This window comes from Motacilla alba, chromosome Z (genome assembly GCF_015832195.1).
Source record: "Motacilla alba alba isolate MOTALB_02 chromosome Z, Motacilla_alba_V1.0_pri, whole genome shotgun sequence".
NCBI classification, from domain to species: Eukaryota; Metazoa; Chordata; class Aves; order Passeriformes; family Motacillidae; genus Motacilla; species Motacilla alba.
In genome coordinates, this window is record NC_052046.1 from 61002082 (window position 1) to 61023720 (window position 21639).

Genomic DNA, 21639 nt, shown 5'->3' on the forward strand with positions numbered 1-21639 from the left:
GAGTATCAGTGAGAAAATGGGAGAGTCTGTGTTTAGATTATTGTTTTGGCTTTAATCCTAGCCAACAGCCAAGCCCCTGCAGCCTCTCACTTACTCTCCCACTGTTGGGGTTGGGAAGAGAATCAGAAGGGTAAAAGCTGAAGAGCTCAGGGGTTGAGATAAGAACAGTTTAAAAGGGAGAGTGGAAGCCACACCCACAAGGAAAGTAAAACGTGGGGTTAATTCAGTGCTTCCCATGGACAGGCAGGTGTTCAGCCAGCTCCAGGAGAGCAGGGCCCCATCACACATAACAGTGACTTGGGAAGAAAAACACCATTGCTCCAAATGCACCCCCCGCCCCTTCTCCTTATTCCTCTCACTTTGTACACTGAGCATGATGTCACATGGTCTGGAATATCCCTTTGGTCAGTTTGGGTCACCTGTCCTGGCTGTGTCTCCTCCTGACCTCCTGAGCACCTCCAGTCTCCTCCCCAGTGTGGCAGTGCCAAAAGCAGAAAAGGCTTTGGCTCTGTGCAAGCCGTGCTCAGCAATAACAAAATTATCTCTGTATTATCAACCCTGTGTGTTCAGCACAGCCCAGTGCCAGGCACTGTGAAGAGGGTTAATTTTATCCTAGCCAAAACCAGCAGTGTGTTCTCCATACTGATGCAATGTAAAGGAATTACACTGACTGCATCATTGATGTGATGGTAGAAAAACTTCCAGTAAATAGGAAGATACTTAAGGTTGACTGTCAGACCATATCATCTGGCACCAAGAGGGAAAAATCTGTACAGTGTACTGAACTATAATAAAATTTTGTGTTTAGGATAGAGATTTAAACCAGAACAATGGAAGCTGTCCTGGCTGAATGCCCGGTGTTCACCAAAACCACTCTGTAACTCCTCCAGTCCTCAGCTGGACAAGTGAGAGAAAATGTAACTAAAAGTTAATTGAGGAAAATAACAACTGGGAAGGATCACTCACCAATTACCATGACAGGGAATACAGATTTGACTTGAGGAAAATTATTTTAATTTATTGCCAGTCAGATTAGCATAGAATAGTAAGAAATAAACCTAAATCTTCAAAAACTTTCCCCTCACTCTCCACTTCCTCCCAGGCTTAACGTTGTTCTTGATTCGCTACCTCCTCCCTTCCAGCAGCACAGGAGAATTCAGAACGGGGATTACCATCAGTTCTTCACACATTGTTTCTGTGGCTGTTTCCTTCTTAGGAGGAGAATTCCTCATACTCTTCCACAGCTTCTGTGTAGGGACCCTCCCATAGGTGATAGTCCTCCATGCATTTCTCTGTGAGTCATTCCTGTGGGCTACAGTTCTTCACAAACTGCTTCAGCCTGGGTCCCTCACATGGAGTGCAGCCCTTCGGGACCAGGCTGCTCCAGCATGGCTTTCCCCTGGGGTCACAAGTCCTGCCAGCAAACCTGCTCCTATCTCAGCTCAGGGACCTTCTGAAGCCTGCTCTTCCACTGACATCTTTGCAGGTTCTCTCACATACTGTCTTTCCTTTCTTCCGTGACTGCAATTTGCTTCTGCCCAATAACATTTTCCCCCCTTCTTTGATATGTTATCTCTGAGGCACTACCACTGTCACAGATGGGCTCAGGGCTCAGCTTTGGTCAGCAGTGGTTCGTTCCATCTTGGATCCAGTTGGCACTGTCTTCATCAGACACAGGGGAAGCTTCTGGCAGCTTCTCAGAGAATCCACCCATGTAGTCCCCCTTGCTTGCTTGCTACCCAAGCCTTGCCAGACAAACACAATATACCCATCTCTCCTTCCTCACCTGTTCTTTCTGAACAGCCTGCACTACAGCCATGGGGTTCATCTCACCAACTTTGAGTAATCACAACTAGGTTGTAACTTTCTAGCAGCATGGAGGCTTCCAACTCCTCCATATTTATTGTGTGGACATCCATTTTGGTTGTTAAGATTTTAACATATAAGTGTAATCTGAAGTTCTACTTCTTTATTCTTCATATACTGATTTTTGTCAGGTGTGCTGGGTCCTGAAGTGCATCCACTGCTTAAAAGTAGAGGGTTCAGTTAACATGAGACTCTGAGAGTCTGTTGATTAATCTGAAATTAGTTTGATCAAGAATTTTTAAATCTTTTTGAATATTTCAGAAGAGGAATTTAAATAAATCAGGTGTTCCATAGGCATGGTTTCCTGGAGTTTAAACCAAGAATGGTCCCAACTGGCAAAGTCCTTGCCCTATCTCCTATCTCCTGACCTCATACCAAATTTATATACCTGTTTCCTGCTTTGTAGTGGCTACACAATTGAATGCAAAGTGAACTAGAGACAGTTGGAGGGAGGAACTGCCGAAACCCAGTCTTAAATCAGCTTAAACTGCTGTGGAACCCAGCCTTGAGAGGACAGTTTGATGTTGACAGCTGGTTCTGCAAGGAGAGCACTGAAATTTTTTTCATACAGTAATTAATTCCTCCTGTTATCTAGTGGTATGTCCCTCAATATTTGTATTATGGTTTTGCCTCAAAAAAAATAGTTGATTTTTTGGGGGAGCTTGTTATTTGGTGGTGGTGGTAGGGATTAAAGTTTCTTCACTGTCAGCCATCTGAGTCTCATGAGTTAAACTAAAAAAATCACTTGCATAGGTCAAGTAAGTATCTATATTTTTTTTTTCATATATATCTCTTTTTTATGCATGATAAAGCTACTAATTTTTAGTGACAGTGGTTCTCAGATTGCCAAAGTATTTTGTAGGTAATGTAGATTAGTAGAGACTGAGGGCAGTAAAAATTTTTTCACAGAGCATTTGGATTACAGACTAGTAATTTGTGTTTGTTCACTGTGATTTGTCACAGACACATACAGTCTTCTGTTTTGAAGTTACCAGGTGAAAAAGAACCTGTCTCATCTGTTTATTATTTTCACTGGTTAATCATCCACTGCTTTAAAGAAATTTATGAAGAAAGAGAAATAAAAAGCTGATTCACAATTTTGAATTCATTTTGGTTTGTCGCCATTCAATTGTATTGTAATTTTGGCTGTGCAAGTTTGAGGAATATGCAGCTCACAATCTATGTTTCATATGAAGGCATGTCATTCTTAGTTGTCTTTCTGATAAGTTTTCTTTGTCAGGCATTTTCCTTGATTCTTGAACCATTTCTTTATTCTACCAAATTTTGTTGTTCCCTTTAAACATCAGGGTCATGATCATAGGCACTTGTCTACCATTTATGTATTTCTAAATCATTTTAGAGTAAAAAAATTTCTTAATAATTGCTTTCATGCTTTCTACTGAAGAAGGTTATTTGAGTGGCTTTTTCACTGTGAGTCATTAAATGCTTTTCAGAGGTTACTTTCCAGAGTAGAAGCCTTCATTCTGTGGCCTGTTTCAAGTTCAACTTTGAATTTGAAGGTACAGAGACTTTAGTGTAATTCAGTAAGACAGAGAAAGAATGGTTTGGAATGCTGACTAGTTATTTACAAGCTGAGAGAAGATCTGCTGCTGATTTTTCTGAGTTTTTCCTAAAGGGACAAAGCTCAGATAAGTGATGCATTTCTTCATATGTAAGCAAAAGATATTTCAAATATAAGTAAGATAAAAATATTATAAAACTCTATTTATACAAACTCTTGTGCTAGTGTGGGGAAAAATCTTTGGGCTCATAACAAGATTGGTATTAGCTAATTTTAAAATATTAATAGAAGTAAGGGACAAATTATTGTGCTAATGCAAGTGGCAAAATAAAAACATTTATGCACTAACTTTTGGATTTTATATTTTAATTTTATTCAGAGATCACAATGCAGACATCAGAGACTGGGGCGGATACAGGTTCAACTGTGACTTTACAGACATCTGTGGCTGGCCAGGCAGCAGTTCCCACACAGGTAGTACAGCAAGTACCAGTTCAGCAACAGGTATGTGGCTGTTAATTTTGAGATGATTGAAAAAAAAAAGCCTAATAATAGTTCTTTACAATATAATGAAGAACCTGGTTTTGTGCAGGACTGCTAAAGGAACTTTTGCTCTGCTTTTATCAATTTTAGTTTGCTGGAATTAAAATAACCAGAGAAAAACAACCGATTTTCAGGATCTATTAGTTAACTAGAGCATCTGACAAGCTCTGGTAGTACTCCTGCAAGATTCTAGCTGTTAATTTATTATATAATTCATGCAGTAGCTCACAGAAGTTTGCTTTATGTTACTGAATATTTACGTTTTTCCTTTAAATAATGCATATGTTTCTGAAATTATTAACTATATCATTTCTTCATCTGTTTGGATGTCCAAGGAAGTAAAATACAAATGTAAATATGAAAAGCACTGTTCTTTGCACCTCTAGGCTTGAATGCATGCAGATATATGCACAATGTCATGAAAGTTTTTGTGATATGACAATCAATAACTCATAATTTAAATTTGCCAGGGAAGGAAGATGATTTGTGTAGCAGCCAGCGCAGTGCACTGTTCTGTTACATGAGGTGGATACTCCTATGCAGCCCCCATGAGCTTTAGAAGAAATGGAGGCAGCAGAAAATGGGGAGCTAAAAAGGAAAAATATGGAGGTAGAAAAGGGGGATTCAGTGTGAAAGCCATGGTGACTGTGCAGGACTTTTCCAGAAAACACAGAAATTAGCTGTCTGTGTGATGGGTGTTCTGGATGACATTTGATGTTTTTTATCAAAATCTGACTTCCCTTTTTCCAAATCAGTAATATGAGAACTAGACATATTTTATTAAACAGTGCCATTAATTTTTGTGCTGGCGAAGCACTTCTCCCTAAATTAAACTCTTCAGCATTTGTTAAGTTCTTAAATTCCAGTACATTTTTGTATATGTGTTTCACAGTCTCATACATTTCACTTACATTTTTTCCTGTTGTGTAGACTCAGTTTGTAGTGCCTTGTAGTGCCATCACAATGATTGAACTTAGCTAAACTTTGTAGGAGATTTGTCTATAACTCTTTTGTAAGATTTCTGAGTGAAAGACTATTTTCCGTTGTGAAATACAATCTGGATAATTGTTTGATTTATATCTTCTTTCATGATGACAGATGTTAATACGTGTTGTTTATGTGACTTGTCCCTTGCAATTTCTGTATTTCACTTTTTCAGATACAAGATGGCAGTTGGGTAGTGCTACATGGTTGCTAGTTTTCAGCATATCAGATGTACATACAATGCTCTAATATTATGTACTGAATTTGTGAAGTACTGGACAGTGGGAAGGACTGAAAACTGGTAAACTGGTAAAAAAAAGGTTTTACCAGTAAAAACTGGTAAAAAAAACTTAGCGCCATATAGGATACTTAATAGCAATTCTAGTATTTGTATTGGTTGAACTGTAAGGTCAGATTCTATGCATTTGTGTTTTACTCTTACAGAAAAATGGAGAATGAGCAGGACTTTGGTATTTGTAAACTTTGTGCAAAGTTTCTACTTTTTTGAAAACTTTTGGAATAGAATTGGCTCCTTGTTTGTTGTGTGGAGCTGCCTACTGAAATGACCTCAGGCCCAGCCATTGAAATCTCTGCATTGGGAGTGTGACTGCCAGAGAGTCTCATGAATGGAGATACTGGGAGTTTTCCTTAACATATTTTTCTCACATAAATAATGCATTAATCTTTGTTACCAACTGTCTATATATTTTCTAAAGTAATGCTAGTTGTCCATTAATAATGTTACACAGGTGTCAAAAAGAAGCCAAGGATGAGATTGGGTTTTCCTTCTTTGATTATACCTTAATAAGAACAGCAAACAGTATTTTTATTGCCCTATCTGTGTGTGTAAAACTGTTCCTGATCACCTTTACGTACATCTCCTTTAGTACTGCTACTTCTGAGTATCACCTTGTACTGCAATGCACCATCATCATATTGGATTGTTTTTCCCTATGGACATAGTAAATTATACTTTTCTGACTGACTCTTAACACTGACTGTATAATCAGCATAATGTTTGAGAAAAGAAATATGAAGGAACAGGGATTGAAGATCCAACAAGAATGTTCAGAAGTCCAATGCAGACAGTATTGCAGTGATTGAAACGCTTATGTATGGGAGATATGTGTAGAGAGAGATGATTAGATTGTGGAAGTAGTGAGGAGGAAGGGAAGAGTGAAGATGTGACTATGGTATGCCAGCAGGAAATGTGATGAAGAATGTAGGTGGAATAGGTAATTTGAATTGCAGAGTTGAAAAAAAAAAAGGAGTAGCAAATATAAAAACAATCACTGTGTTGAGGAAATTGCAGGTATGATCTGTCCTGAGGAATTACCTTTGTATAAATTTCATTGGCGTAAATATCGCCTCTTTGTACGTTTAGAAGGAATAAGTCAATTTTCCTAAAGAAAATGAGGAGAAAGAGCCATTATAATGGCTATTTTAATAAAGAAATTTTTTTGATGGCAGAGGGAGGACTTACTATTTCTGCACATTCAAAGTTACCAATGTTGAAAGCTGGAGAGAAGGTTTTAGACAAGAGTATATAAAATATGGTTTCTTTTTTTCTATGATTTATAATGGGCAGGCTTAATGATTTCAGCTGTATCCAAATTATGTGTCAATATTCAAATTTTGATTGTATTTTCTTGTGAATATACATTGCTACAAACAATGGGACACTTCTGGGATTTTGTTAAATTCAAGGATACTGCAACATGAGTTTCTATGTATATAGAACAATTTGGTATAAGCTGAAACTTCCATATCATGATTTGCAGTAATTTATTAGTACTTTCTAGTGAATAATGCAATTTTAGATGAATTTGTTTTTAATTAACATTAAATGTATAGTATTTCATTTTTCTAGGGAGGTTTCTGTTTCTGAAGTTTCTATTCCTGTATGTATGCCATATTTAAATGACATTGCCTAAATGCATTAATTTGGGATGGATTTCATGACATCATATTTCTTATATGCACAAAAAAATTTACATTTTTTCAAAATGAGATTTTTTTGCCTTGAAGGAAGAGCAAGCTGAATAAGTGGAAGGGCAGACTAAGAGCCTTTTCTCTTCAGCTGTCTTAGTACTTAGGCATCCTATCTTTTGAAAAAAACAATCAAGTAATTAGTAACTTTTAATATTTCCAGCTAAAACAAATCCCTAATTTCCATATAGCTGGCATTAATATGCAGCTCATAAAAGCCGGCTGTAATGCTCCAAGAATAGGAACAATAAAAGTACAATTTATGAAGACCTGGATTTTTCCTCTTGGAGAAGTGGCTCTAATGGCAACTGGTTTCATGCAACACAGCAGAAGTCACTGTTGAGATGGGATAGAGGGAAATAAGAAGCAAAAAGCAACAACAGTAAGACCAAAAATGTGGGAGTATGATTAAATTCTGTTTAAATAGCCAAAGAAGTTCTCTTTGTCTTCTGTTTCCTTGAATACTGGGATTTTTCATTAATATATAGTTGCTTTTTCATAGGCAGTCTTCAGCTGAGTGCACTAAGCTTCTAAGGATTCAAAATTAAACTCACTTTTGAGTTTATGCCATGTGATATGGAAGAATTGGGGAAATAAAACTAAAATTAAGCTATTTCGTAAAAATATATCCATGCATCTGAAGTTGGGCAAAGCATTTCTTTACATTCACTGAATTCGGTGGCCATCGCATTCACAAGGCATTCTGTCATTCATTAACTGGAGATGCAGACTTCTCCTAATCAAAATTGCTCCTAATGCAAAATCATGTTTAGCATATGAAACACATAATCATGATCTGACATTAGCCATTATATAAATATGAATGTGCTTAGAATATTACAGCATGTGCTATTTATATGTTACTTGCCAAAAGTAATCCATACTAATGAAGGAAAAATTATTTTTATCTCCAAGGACAGAAATGTTGCACATCCAAGCTGTTTGCAAAGACACAGTGGATAATTATGTGTTCTTTTTTAAATGGAATTTAAAAACCCTTATATATTGCTCTGTTGTTCTAGTCGTTGCTTAGTAGTACTTTGAACAGAAGCATTTTCTATTGGAAATCAAAGTACACTCTTACATTTTGATTCATGCTTCAGTGTAATTTCAGCATTTCAGTATGCTTTTATGTGCTTTATTTTGTTGACAAATTTTCATAGATAAAATATAACTTAGTCCCTCACTTGTTCCTCCAAGGTAATATAATTAAGAATACAATTTATTTTTGCCTTTTTTTTCTTCAGCTAGTAAATACAACTACACATGGACATTGAAATAAGTTTTCATTCACCTCTTGTTGTCCTGCAACATTGCAGCTGCTTGCTTCTATTCCTATTCCAGTTGTTTTTTTTTTATTTCAGGATAGAGTCATTGAAGCAAGAGGATGAAAGCTCTACTATCTGACCTTATTTAAGTCAAAAATTGCTATACAAGTTTGTTAATTTTCTGTTTTCCTGCCAGAAAATAATGAAAATTACCATGGCTAATTCACCAGTTGACCCTAGAATAAAATTTATGAACTTACATACTGTTGTTATTTCATAACAACATTATTTTGTTTTCTATTTTGACCCCATTTCAATTAATTATTGGAGTATTTTTTAATACAAGAAGGCCATTTAGTTTTAAGCCTCTGGAAAACACTGCAAGAATAGTCAACAATTTCTGCTCTGCCCCAAAAACTACGAGACTTAGCTGATACCACTGCTTTAACAGCTTAATAAAAGGTGAAAAGATAATGATAAATACAGATGTGAAGAAAAAATCCACCTTTTTCATATTTTCCGCAATATTTCATGGTGTTTTGTTTCCTTATAACCAATTTCTCTCAAATAATTTTGTGTTCATAGAGAGTAAATATACACATCTAATTTCTGTTGAATACGAAAAAGAAGATTCAGAGGCACTAGATTTAATTCTCATTAAAAAATTAAAAATTAAATAAAATAGGAAATAAAATTAGTATTGGAACTGTCATACAACAAAGACTTTCACCATGGTAGAGGTTTCATATACAAAGCCATCCTAAAGCTTCCTTACTTATTTTATTTGTCATAGCTTGACAGGAAAAATATTTGCCTCTAACCTTCCCCACCCTAAAGTTCTTAGTACATTGCAATACCATGTAGTGACTACAGCTTCCTTTGGCAGGATAATGAATTTAACTGTAGCAGCACTGAGTTTCAGAGAAGCTGAAGCAAAATAAGTTTTTTTGTAAACTTTTAAAAATACTGTATTGAAAAAATAATTCAGTGGTCCACTTTGTATTGAACTTCAGTGTTAAAGTAAAAACATTTTGATTTTCAAAAGTAGGTAAAATGTTTTAATAGCACTGTAGCATATCCATTCTTAAATGTTGGTTTACTTTCTATGCATAAGAAGTTCTGATGTTTCTAGGAGTACTACATGTTAGGCTATTAAAGAACTTACATTAAAACTGCTGGAAAATTGAAATGAAGCAATGAAAATTTTAATTTTAACAGATTTTGTTATTTTGTTTCATGGTAAATTAAATTTTTGTTGTTCTTACTCCATATTAGAAGAGAAACACATTTTGGAATTTTTCAGTTTCCTGTCCAATAGACAGCAAACATTGCTGCCCTGTGTACACACTTCGTCCCTGCAGTATTGTCTCAGTTCTGACAGAAAGGTCTTGCACTGTGCTGAATCTGATGCTTTTGAAATGGGTAGCAGCTTGTATTCAAGAATAATGTGAGGATATAATAATGCCTTATATAGAAGGGGAACATTACCTCTCTGTTTTAGTGCTGTGTTTGTACACAATGTAGAGTTCCATTTTACCAGTGTATGCAGGTTATAGGGAGAAAACCATGTGTCCTTTATTAACAGCAAAATAGTGTGGGTTATTTTTAATAGGGACTAAGCCATATTCAGTGCGTGTGAATTGGGAACAAAGTGCATTTTGGGAGTAGTTGGGTGGGAACATGGAATTGATACTGACAACAGCATCATTTCCACAGTGTTTCCCCATCTGTGCTACTGAGAGAGAAAATGGGGCATATCCATTGCATGCCAGGTGACAAGCTACTGGTTTTAAGAACAAAGCCCGTTTTCAAGATGTTTTCTCACAGCATAGGTCAAGTAGATCAGTTGGGTGTTCTGTAATAGACTGATCAACAATGACTCCCCTTCTCCCATTGATTGAAGGTAATAGCATTGACTCACTCAAAAGGAATAAATATGCCTAGACTTAAACTTTAATAATATCACAACAGTAAGTTGCATATGTGTTTCACAAAAAAGCACATAGGTGTTTTGGCCAATTATTGCATGAGTGGGTTGTTTTGTCAGAGTTTGGTAGATCTGAATTTTGAGAGGTACAGATTAATAACAATGTTACAGGTCTTTCTTACAGTGGATTTGGATCAAGCCCATTCCACAAAATGATTATTTGAATTAATTTAAGTTATGAAGTCAAAAGTGATGGAAATAGAAATAATTTAATTTTGGAAGATGTTTGCACAGTAGAGCTATTTCTATTTTTTAATTCTGAGAATTTTCTAAGGTCTTAGTAATGTGCACAATTTTGATTAGAGTTTTTTGTGATTACTTTGAGAACTGAACCTTTCTGTTAAATAACTAAATATTGTTAGGGGAAGAAATGTACACAGTTACCTTGCCTTAATAATTAAGCAGACATCTTCAAAGAATACTTTTTGAAGTTGAGAAATTGTATTTCAGGTATATTTCTCAATTTATGTAATGATTCATAATGGGAAATCATAAAAGTTTGGATTTTAATAGGTGTCTTAGCCATCATGTTCTGTCTTATTTCTGTTAGTGGACAGAAGCATCTAATTTTTCATCATGGTAATATAGCTGCATTCTAAACTTTGGCTGTTTTCTCTTTTTCAGACTTTGGGTTTTACTGTCAACCTAAGGGAAAATTTCTGTAGAAGTCTCTATTTTTGTTTCAAAGTCAGAGTTAATATTATTGAAAAGTAGGAAATGTGCTTATTTGCAGAACTTTTTAAAACACAACACAGGTGAAAGTATTAGATTAGGATATTTTTCAAGAGCTCTTGGAGGGGGTTCATCAAGTACATGAAACCCAGACTGATCTGGGATTATTGTGTTTACAGTCATTAGAACCAAATGGTTTAGACTGAAGTAGCCTTTTAATAATAAATATGAGAAAAATTATTGTCACCTAGTGTTAAATGTATTTGCTAAATAAGTGCATTGATACTTTCTTGATTCAATTCCTTGGATAAATTTGTGTCAATCTGTGAAGTCTCTGTAAGTCCTTTAGAATGTTTTAGATTCCGGACTGCTGTTGAACCAAAATATAGCTTCTCTGAAAGCTGGAAGGTGTAAAAGATGAAGTTCTTCATCTTTACCGTGGAAGAAGACAAAAAAAATAGGATTGGAGAGAAAATTTGCATGACTTGAAACATTCCTACAATAGTATATGAGTCAAAGGAGTTGATAAGTAACTGTCCTTAGCAATACATGTGAAGATAATCCATCCTTTACTGCTTCTTGTTTAGTTCATTGAAGTAAAACCAGGTTGTGTTGGAGTTTTTTATAGCTGATAATATTCTGGGAAAGGGGTTACTCAAACTGGGGGGTTTGGCCCATAACTGCACACCACAAAAAGAATATTGTTTCACTGTAATTTAACTCCAGTTAAACAAGAGATAAAGCATCTTAGTGAGAACATTTATTTCTAAACTTACTGCAATGTATTTGAGCTATGATTTCAAGGCTTATACTATTTACTACTTAAACAGAATAAGAAAAAGAATAAATGTAACAAAATTATACTTTCTTCTGTAATAAATGTAATTCTTCAGCTTGGTGCAAAGCAAAGTTGCACTTCATCTCGTCTTTGTGCTCTCCAGTTTTGCCTTTGGCACTGAAGATGTGTGTGAGTGTGCATCTTCAGTGTTAGGGCTCTGTTCACCAAACTTACAGCACAAATATTGTGTAAGAACAGTGATTTTTTTTGCTAGTGCTGTGAGATACCTTTGGTAATTTTGAGAACAGAGAAATCCCAAATTGTTTAGAAGCCACTAGGTGCCCTGGAGCATTGTTACTTTATGATATCCCAAACTTCTGGTTTTCTTGTTTCCAGGTACAGCAAGTACAGACTGTGCAACAAGTACAGCATGTCTACCCAGCCCAGGTTCAGTACGTGGAGGGAAGTGACACAGTCTACACTAATGGAGCTATGTAAGTTGGAAAATGGTCAGAATTTTAATGTTCATTAAAATGTGAAGTTAAATACTTTCAGTTAAATATTTTCAGTTAGATTCTATCAACTGCTGAATATTAAATTAGAAAGAAAAATTTTACAGTTCTTCCAGTGTCAAAATAGTTTTTTGGATTAAAATGTGAATTCACATTATTTGCTTTTATTAAGGCAGAAGTTTTGTGTAAGTAGAATTCTTGTGATTGTTTTAGTTGCACCCTGTATGGCATAGTTGTTTGAAAAAGTATTTTACTAGTTCATGGGTACGTTCTGTCTGAAACACATATTGTGTAACTTCTGTCCTCAGGACAAAAGGCAGGGCTTTCTGTCTTTCTGGCTGCAATCCTAGTGGCAAATGAAACAAAGGTGCAGCAGCTGTAGTTACTATGTAGTAATGTAATTTCATTCGTGTGTTTCTTAAAATGAGATCAGTTGGTTGTTTTTTTTCCAAAGGAATGAGGAAAAGCAGAGGAAGGAAATTAACAGTCTCATTTGCTGCTTCTTTAACATCTTGTTTTCACATGATTGTGCATTTCCTGCTTTCCTGAACAAGCTTTTTAATCATCAAGTTTCTTTCTTCAATATGCAAGCTAAGAAAGACAAAAAAAAAAATCTAGATTTGATCTGACCTCTGGACATTACCTAAACTAACAAGAGGCTTGGAGCAACACCACCTTTGAAATTGGCTCAAACATCAAGGTAGAGTGTGTTGCTTGGAAAGGAGCTCTCAATGTAATTTTTTCATTTACCATTTTTGCTTTCTTACTGGCCTTTGAAGAAGTACAATTTAGAAAGCTTATTAATTGTCTGATAATATTTATTGATGGCAATCCAAAAGCAGTTCAAAAGAGTAATATTATTTGGATTCGGAGACTTAGGGTGCTGACACTGACAGCATTCTTTGGTCATTTCTACAAGCATATTTTGATTTATTAATTTTTCATGTACTGTCTTCTCTGGTTTTTTTTATCACTTGTAAATCCTAAACAATGTATTTTAAATATGTGTTTGACTTCTCTGTTATATTGATTTTGTCTGGGATAGATTAATTTTCTTCCTAGTAGCTCGTACACAGCTGTGTTTCAGACTTGTGCTACAAATGGCATTGATACTGTCTACTGTGAAGAAAGTAACTCTACCCCAGCCAAAGTCAGCACACATGCACAGCAGCATAACCTCATTGTGCCCATGACAGAACCTATTAGCCTCCAAAAGAGGTCATTCTTAAATATGCTATTTATATGCTATTTTTCAAGTTTCTCTTTTCGAGACTTTTAAATTCTTATGTGTGCTGTTGGGACTTTAAAAAGTGTACTACACTAAAAAGTGTACTACACTACTTATTACAATCCGAGGGAAAACAGAAGCAGATGTGACTGGCTGCTTGATATGAGCCTTCAGGTTTCCATTATTTTATTGTATTTCTGTGTCTGAATCCCTCTGTCAGTTGCTGCAAAATCAGTCAATAGGATATAAAAGAAGAAAGCTCTTCTAAGCATGTGAGCCAAGTCTAGATTGTTTTTCTCTCCTATCTTATCTATGTTGTAGTGAGCAGCAATGTAGTGGGCAAGCAGTTTGTTGTTCAATCCTTAGAGGAAGATTAGCCTTACTAAAGATTGCAATTTTATTGATGGAGAATAGACCCAGTCTGTGTTTCTACTCTTCTAGTCAGACTTTTCAAAGATTCTATATAGTGAAGCACATTTCCCATATACTTTTATACAACAGATTTTAGGTAGTTTTCCTATGATTTATGTATGTTTTATATATTTTATGGTAAATCAAAATCTTAATTCTAACTGAAAATCAGATATAGGATTGTTCTGTAATGTCTCAAGCAACAGTACTGCTCTGGTAATAGAATAAGAAGTCTGCAAATCACAGTTAGGGCGAAGACATTAGTTCATACAGGAATCTGTAATAAATTCTCACAGCATGCCTGATGAAAGACATTGCCTTCCACTCTGCTCTCATGAGACCTCGCTTGGAGTGCTGTGTCAGTTCTGGGGTCCTCAGTAATTAGAAGGACATGGATGGACCTGTTAGAGCAGGTCCAGAAGAGGGCCACGAAGATAACCAGGAGGCTGGAGCACCTTTTTTATGTGGACAGATTGAGAGACTTTATTGTAATCTTCCATTGCTTAAAGAAGGCTTACAAAAAAGTGGGACCGTGACTTCTTTTACAGGCAAATAATGATAGGCTAAAGGGGCAATGGTTTTAAACTAAAAGAGGAGAGAGATAGATGAGATGAGACAGATATTATGAAGAAATTCTTGGCTCAGAGGGTGGCAAAGAAGATTGTCCAGAGAAGTTGTGGATGCTGCATCCTTGGCAGTGTTCAGGACCGGGTTGGATGGAGCTTTGAGTAACCTGGACTAATGGAATTTCACTGCCCATGGCAGGGGAAGTTGGACTAGAAGATCATTAAGATCCCTTCTAACCTAAGCCATTCTACAATTTCGTGAAAGAATTATCCTTTATTTTAAAATACAGCACTTGCAAACTAGCACTGATTTAAATCCCTATACAGTAGCAACCAAGGATGCAGTTACAATATATATCAGGAAAAAGGTACCTAATTATTTGCATTATAAAACTAAGAAGCTTGTCAGGTTTCACATTTTTTGTCAAGTGTAATTGTTGTGTTCCTATAATACAATTCTTCCCACACATTTTATATCATGATTTGTCTATACTTAATAGTTATTTGGTTGTATTATAATTGGAGGCAATATAATTATACAAGGGGTGTAGCCCACAACTTGTCACATACATTGTATGATATGAGAATATTTGAATTATGTTATCTACTTTTGTCTCTAGTTAACAAGAGTTTTGCTTGTCAAGCATGTCACTCTATCCTGAAACAAAAGTGCATTGTTGTTGCAATGGCATGTACAGGCTTACCTGGCTGTTCAGAATATATTAAGACTATTATTGCTGCACCTATGTTAAGAAGTCAATTGGTTCTGCATACTAGACATGAACTTTCTTCTTACAGACTGTAACAGATGAATAAAATGTAGCCATTTACCTGGTAGTTCTGATGGGGCAAACAGGGTTTTAATTGCTGGCATTGTGCAAGGATTGATTTGCTTTGGATCCAAACCACATTCTTCACCAACTTGTTGTACAATGATTTGTGGTGTTTATGTTGGCAAAATGCACCATTTATGCAAACCCAATTGAAACCCTTAATTGAAATCTTAATGGTTAAATAAAATAATTATTGTCAATATAGTTTAAATTTTTATCTACCTACTAGTTCCTAGTATCTATCCCTTTTTCTCTGACATTATCCTCTTCCTTTTACTACTCTTATGCATATTAAGGTGAATGGCTCCTGTCTGAGTTAGAGAGTTACAGCAATTTACCACTAACACTTGTATTCAAGAATAATGTCAGGATATAATGTGAGGTGTTATGTGTGGACAATGTATGATGGGTGGTGACGGTGGCACAGTGTATCCACTTGCAGCTATTTTTGTGTTCTAGCATAGTCTATACCTTATCCATATCAGTGTATTCACTGGTTTCCATTTCCAGTTTATCTGAATTTGTTTTATGTGGTCTGCTTTTGCCAGTATGAGTAGTTCTTCATCCTGTTATGCCAGCTCACAGTTCTCTTTGCTACAGTTTTGATCTAGGGTCATGGATTGTTTCTTCTGTACTGAGTAGCTATTTGATATTAACATCTGTTAGAGCAATGTCTCAGCATTTTATAGGTTTCATACCACCCAATATTAGAAAGCTAAGATAAAATGGAAACAGATTCAGTAACATATATCTAATTGCTCAGTAATCGCTGCTAGAGCAAAACTCTAGACTAAGACAGAGAAGCCTAGACAAAGAGAGCCTGACAAGCCCAACTCCTAAGATCTTGCAGATTTAGTATGTACCCTTTGACATGTTCCCAACAGTGGCAATACCGTATTTCTTGGACTATAGGTCTGCTGTCCTTAATCAGAATTTTAGAAATTTGTAATTAATGTTTCCTTAACTGTCTAAATTACAGATCCTGAGAATAAAATTTATAGAATTGCACCTTTGTTTTCCTATACTGTATTCCCCAGCTTGCAGAGTTTTCTGTAGCTGTGCATTGTGTGTGCTTTTATTGCTTTGTTTCCATGTAGAAAATGGTCTTGGACTGAGTGTGTAAGATCTCAGTTCTTCTTTATAGCTAATAAATGCCTCTCATTTATAATTAAATGGTTGCATCATGTTCTGTTATGACAGTCTCAGGTTGCCACTTCCTTTTCTTCCCTTTACTTAGGATACATCACCTCCAGAATCTGGCTATGGTAAGGCCTTCCCTCAGTATTAGACAAAGGATTCTGTTCTCTCTAGTTTCTGTGAAGCTCTCTATTAGCTTAAGGACCACAGAGTTATCCTAAAAACTTAAAGGAGTTTGAGGATATTGTTCTGGCATGAAAGAATTTCTTGGTTTGGAGGTTTTCTAAGGTTGAAGACTCATACATAGTGGTCAAATGGATTGGATGTTTACATAGAATCTGATCACAGGTGCAGATGGGAATAAATTATTTCCAATGTGTGCATGTGTGCACTAAGGGAGGACAAGAACAAGTTTATTCTTTCTGTGCCATTGTTTTTATTTTTCGCTTTTTTTTCAGAATGTCAGTATCTTTGAAGAGACAGAAGTGTCTGTAAAAGTTGGGCTCAGTAACATTATATTAGTCTGTAATGTAGGGTAAGACGTGGCAATTGATTTGTGTGGCAATGCTGGGGCTTACTGAAATTAATTATTTTCTGGTTTCATGTGCAAAAAAATAGCATTTAAAACACCTTTATCCCACAACTCTGTCTCTTTTATCTCTAACGTTATATTTTGTAAATCATAATAAAATGTATGTAAGCAAGCAATGAGGCATAATAGGAAATGCCTTGGATTACTTGCAAAGCTAGTCTGACTCTTGCTGGTATTGTTACTTTCTAGTGTGGGATCTTAACATCAGGCACCTGCTCTGGCTTGCTTAATCTGAATTGAATTCACACAGTGCCTGACTTTTTGTTGCTTGCTCTCAGGGTAAACATGATGTAATTTGCACAGTCTTCTGGAAACTAGGATACTGCAGCCTAACTACTTAGACTTTAAATTTACTTGTAACTGGTAAGCTTTCTTCCAATGCCACATTCTAGTAAGTACTGAACTTCACAGTGTTTCAATGGTAGGAACTGTCAGGTTCTGTTGCCTTCCTGCTATCTCAAGCAAGAGTTAATCATCAATGTGTTCTTGTAAAGAGCAAGAAAACTTTGAGATTACTCCCTGCATGATTTTATATGCAGCTGTTAAAGCAGAGAAGAACTAGGAATACTTTTACAACCTTTGCAGTGGGAAAGAACTGACTATGATATTTGTCAGGCTATTTAAGAAAGTATAATGTATTTGTGCTACAAGTGCTGTGGAGAAATAGAAGATCACTCCCTTATCTGAATTTATTTTCCTCTTTGGTGCAACTTTATTTTATTTTATTTTGCACATCATATTACCATGTGCAATGACCTTAAAACATTTAAGTCTGCTTTCTGAAAGCATCATTTCTCAAAACTGCTTTCTAAAACATCATCTTATTCAGCTGCATTTTTAATTTCCAGATTGAATAATTTTGAATAAATTAAATGTCTCTTTGCTAAGTTGCAATTATTATTGCAGGTAATAATAATAGTTTCATCTCCTTTTAAGTACACTGTTGATCTCTGTTGTGAAAGGTTTACTAAATCACCTCCAATGACTGGGTGTTCTAGAAAACCTGGTTGGTTGTTGGACCAAACGGAAGAGTGTGTTTATTTTGGAGTCAGACACATTGATGTGTGTCCCATTGATACACTGATACAGAGTGCTGTTATAAGCAGAAATAGGTGCTCTGTTACTGTTAATCAGTCCTTATTTAGAGCCTCTGTGTGATATAGAGGTCTACAGATGATACACATGATATACAGATTTACCTTAACAAGGTAAAAGCAAACAAATATTTCATCTCCTATTCTACAGCAAATCTGTGACTAAATTTTCTTCAAAATTTGAGGCTTTCTCTAGGATTTGCATTGCTTCCAATATTCAATTCCACTTTTGCAAGTGAGAGTTGTTCTCCTTGCGTCTTTTGTACAGTGTATTTCCTCTAGCCATGTCTATTTTTGCTCTCAACAATGATCTTATCCTTTCATTACTTTCCTTACTGACAGCTGATACCAAGATTTTTCTTTCCTCTTTTGAGAGAAATTACAGTGTCAGTCATTTGGTGATTATTTCCATGAACTGTTTCCCCTGAGCGTACATCACAACATTTCCCTACATTTGTCCTCTGCTGCATAGCACTGTTCACAGACGTAAAGATGGAGGCAATATCCAGTCTGCTAGTGGTTGTTGTGCTCATCACAAGATGAATGACCTCAAGGTGCACCAAGGGATACTTCTGTTAGACATTAAGAAAAAATTTCTTCACTGCAAAGAGTGATCAAGAGGTGGAACAGGCAGTGTGAGGAAGTGATGGAGCCACCATTTCCGGAATTGTTCACAAAACATCTGGATGTGGCACATGGGGAGGTTGTTCAGGGATGAAGATGGCAGCATTCAGTGATTTTTTTTTTTTTCACCTTAAAAACTCAGTAGAGCTTTCCGATGCTTCTAAGATAAACAGTATCCTTAAGGTATCACAAGGTATCACCATGATACCTTGGCTTGAGAGAACAGATTAAGCAGGACCTGCACACTACTTCATAGGTTATTGCAACACAAAGATCAACTGATTTTAACTTTCAGAAGAAATGTTAATAGATTAAATGTCTGTTTGAGCATTAGTCCCTGAAGGAACTATTTTGCTTTGTTTTCAGCAGATGGCAAGGCATTTCTTTCAGATTAGCTTCAAGGTTTTTTGCAGTTGATCTTGAGGCTTTTGAAATACTCAAAATAAAATGGAAAGTGTTTAAGTAGCTTAACGAGGGGTAAGAGGGAATAAGGTCGTATGAGGCTTATGAAGCATTTCAGATTTTGAAACTTAAGTTTGGAGATTCTGGAAGTCTCAGCAGGAGAAGGGAGAAACTGTTGTAGTCATAGTTAACAAAGCAAAATTTCTGACTTTTGTTGTTGATGAGATACTTATGTCCCTCAGTTATTTAGAAGTAATGCTTTTCTGAAGGTAAACAAGAAATTATGATTTCTGGGTCTGTTTACTAATTAAGTAATCTTACATAAGTTTTCATAAATAAAAAAACCAGTAAATTGCCTTGAATTTTTCTCTATAATAATTAAAAAATAAGTATTGTATAGATAAAGGGGAAGAAAAGCCTGACTTCAGGTTCTTGCATACGTGTCCTGATCATCAGTTTATTGCATAAAATATGAGTGCTGTATCCACCTCTTGTGTTTCTGTACAAAAGTGTCTGGGATTTTGTTGTTTACTTGTTGTGGTTTTTTTGACTTGTTTAGTTACATGCCGTTTAAATTTATATTGCCTGTGGATTACAAGAAATGTTACAGATTTTTATGCTTAAATAAGAAAATTAATGGCTGGGTAAGCTGACTGATTTTTACTTGTTATCATGCTTGTCAACATACAAAGATCCAGTCTCCGAAATAATTAATTATATTTACTTTATAATTTCGAAATATATGGTGTTACATATCAAATTTAGTTTGTGGGAACAAATACAAATTCAAAAATTATAAGTAGATTATAACACATGAGGAATAGTGATTCAAAATAAGTAAATAAGAACATGAAAGACATGATAGAAGATTTCAGTAGCTGAGTAGTTTGTTAGGGTAAAATGTTTAATGACATGTAAATGTTTCGTACATGATAATTATTTTTAAAATATTACTGTTGCATTCCTTTAACTTCTCTAATATTTGTAATGTTTTTACAAGCTATAGTTCTGTTTGGTTTTATTTCTTAAAGGCTGTTTTTTATCATTACATTAATTCATGTCTGATTTTGAATTTGCCCTGTAAAAATAACTGTATTTCCCACAATGCCCGCAGACTCAGATTTTCAAGCTTTAGTCAAGAGCTTCAGTGAATTTAAAAACAATAGACAACAGAGGATTCTAGAACATTGGACTCTGTTAGCTGATATTTGTATGAATTGTTTGTAACCTTGCAAGCTACACATTCTGCAAAACATAAAGCGTCCAACTTGAAATTGAAATTCTATTGTCAAATTAAAAAAAAAAGTTGATGCAGATGGAGCTTTGTAGATTACTTTGCAATATAGTAATAATTCGATTAGCTCTATGTGCCTGCCTTCAGTTTTTGTTGTTCGTTTCTCTCTTCCTCTTTGTGTAAGACTGACAGTTTTTCTGTAATGTTCAGTGGATACTTGGCTTGCCATTGACTCTGAGTTAGTTATTTAAATCTTTGGCTTGATTAACTGTTATTGTCTGAGGAGACAGGGATTGTTTGCCAATCTTAATTTTTTTTTAGTTTTTGTAAATCAGTTTCTAGAGTTACAACATTATTCTCAGCTAAATGAAATACAAATAATGTATTTTCCTTTTCTTTTATTTTCTTTTCTTGAAGCCGATCAACAACTTATCCTTACACAGAAACCCAGATGTACAGTCAAAACACTGGGGGAAATTATTTCGATACTCAAGGAAGTTCTGCACAGGTGACAACAGTGGTCTCGTCTCATAGCATGGTGGGCACTGGAGGGATTCAGATGGGCGTAACAGGAGGACAACTCATTAGCAGCTCAGGAGGGACCTATCTGATTGGCAATTCAATGGAAAATTCTGGTCATACAGTGACTCACACAACGCGGGCCTCCCCAGCGACAGTAAGTATTTCAGACTGATGCAAAACCTTTGAGACTAGTCTCTTAGTCTCTCAGATGTTCTTGCAGACTGACACAGTTTTTGTGACAGAATGCATTGCGGTATTTTGTCAGAATAAGGACTGCATGGTACTTTTTGTAAAAGAAGCACTATGTATGTTCAATTGTTCTAAATACTGAGGTAATATGTTTTAACACTTCATTCTTACTTATCTGTGGTATGTGTCTAAATTGTGCTCAGATAAAAAGCTCCTGTGGGAATGTCTGACAGTGCTATGAGAGCATGCATTCTGTTACAACTATGGTATGGAATATTGTGGATACGTAAATATGAGCATGGAGATCTTTACCTGAGAACTTACTCAATTAGCCTATATTTCAATTAGGAAAATGGGTTTATACTACTCCTACCTTTGCTGCCCTTAGGAGTACTTTTACCTCATACTTCTGAGTATTCTGGTCTGCACGTAGAGATTTGGAAGTAATGGGGAAGAGAATTGTGAAACATAGGGTAGCAACAGTTTAAAAATATAGAAAGGAGATAAAACATCAGTAGTAATACAGATTCATCAGTATTGAAAAAGGCAATAAAGTTAAGGGACTTAATTTTTTAGGATCTAATGTAAAAGCATTGGATAATTTAGATGATCTGAAAATTCTCTCCAATTTGAATCTTAAGGTGATTGGTAATTAATAATTTTTGGTACCATGCAAGAAATTATTT

The 21639-nt window shown here is 35.6% G+C and overlaps 1 protein-coding gene across 4 annotated transcripts in view; it reads left to right on the forward strand.

The window, feature by feature from the left end:
* RFX3 (regulatory factor X3) overlaps positions 1–21639 on the forward strand; it is a 105475-nt gene that overhangs the window by 44788 nt on the left and 39048 nt on the right. For all 4 annotated transcript variants that reach the window (XM_038123611.1, XM_038123614.1, XM_038123613.1 and 1 more), the window contains exons 2-4: positions 3768–3892; positions 12006–12103; positions 20660–20918. In XM_038123611.1, the coding sequence (XP_037979539.1) occupies positions 3776–3892; positions 12006–12103; positions 20660–20918 (474 nt within the window). In that variant the 5' untranslated portion in view covers positions 3768–3775. The remainder of the gene's footprint in view (positions 1–3767; positions 3893–12005; positions 12104–20659; positions 20919–21639) is intronic.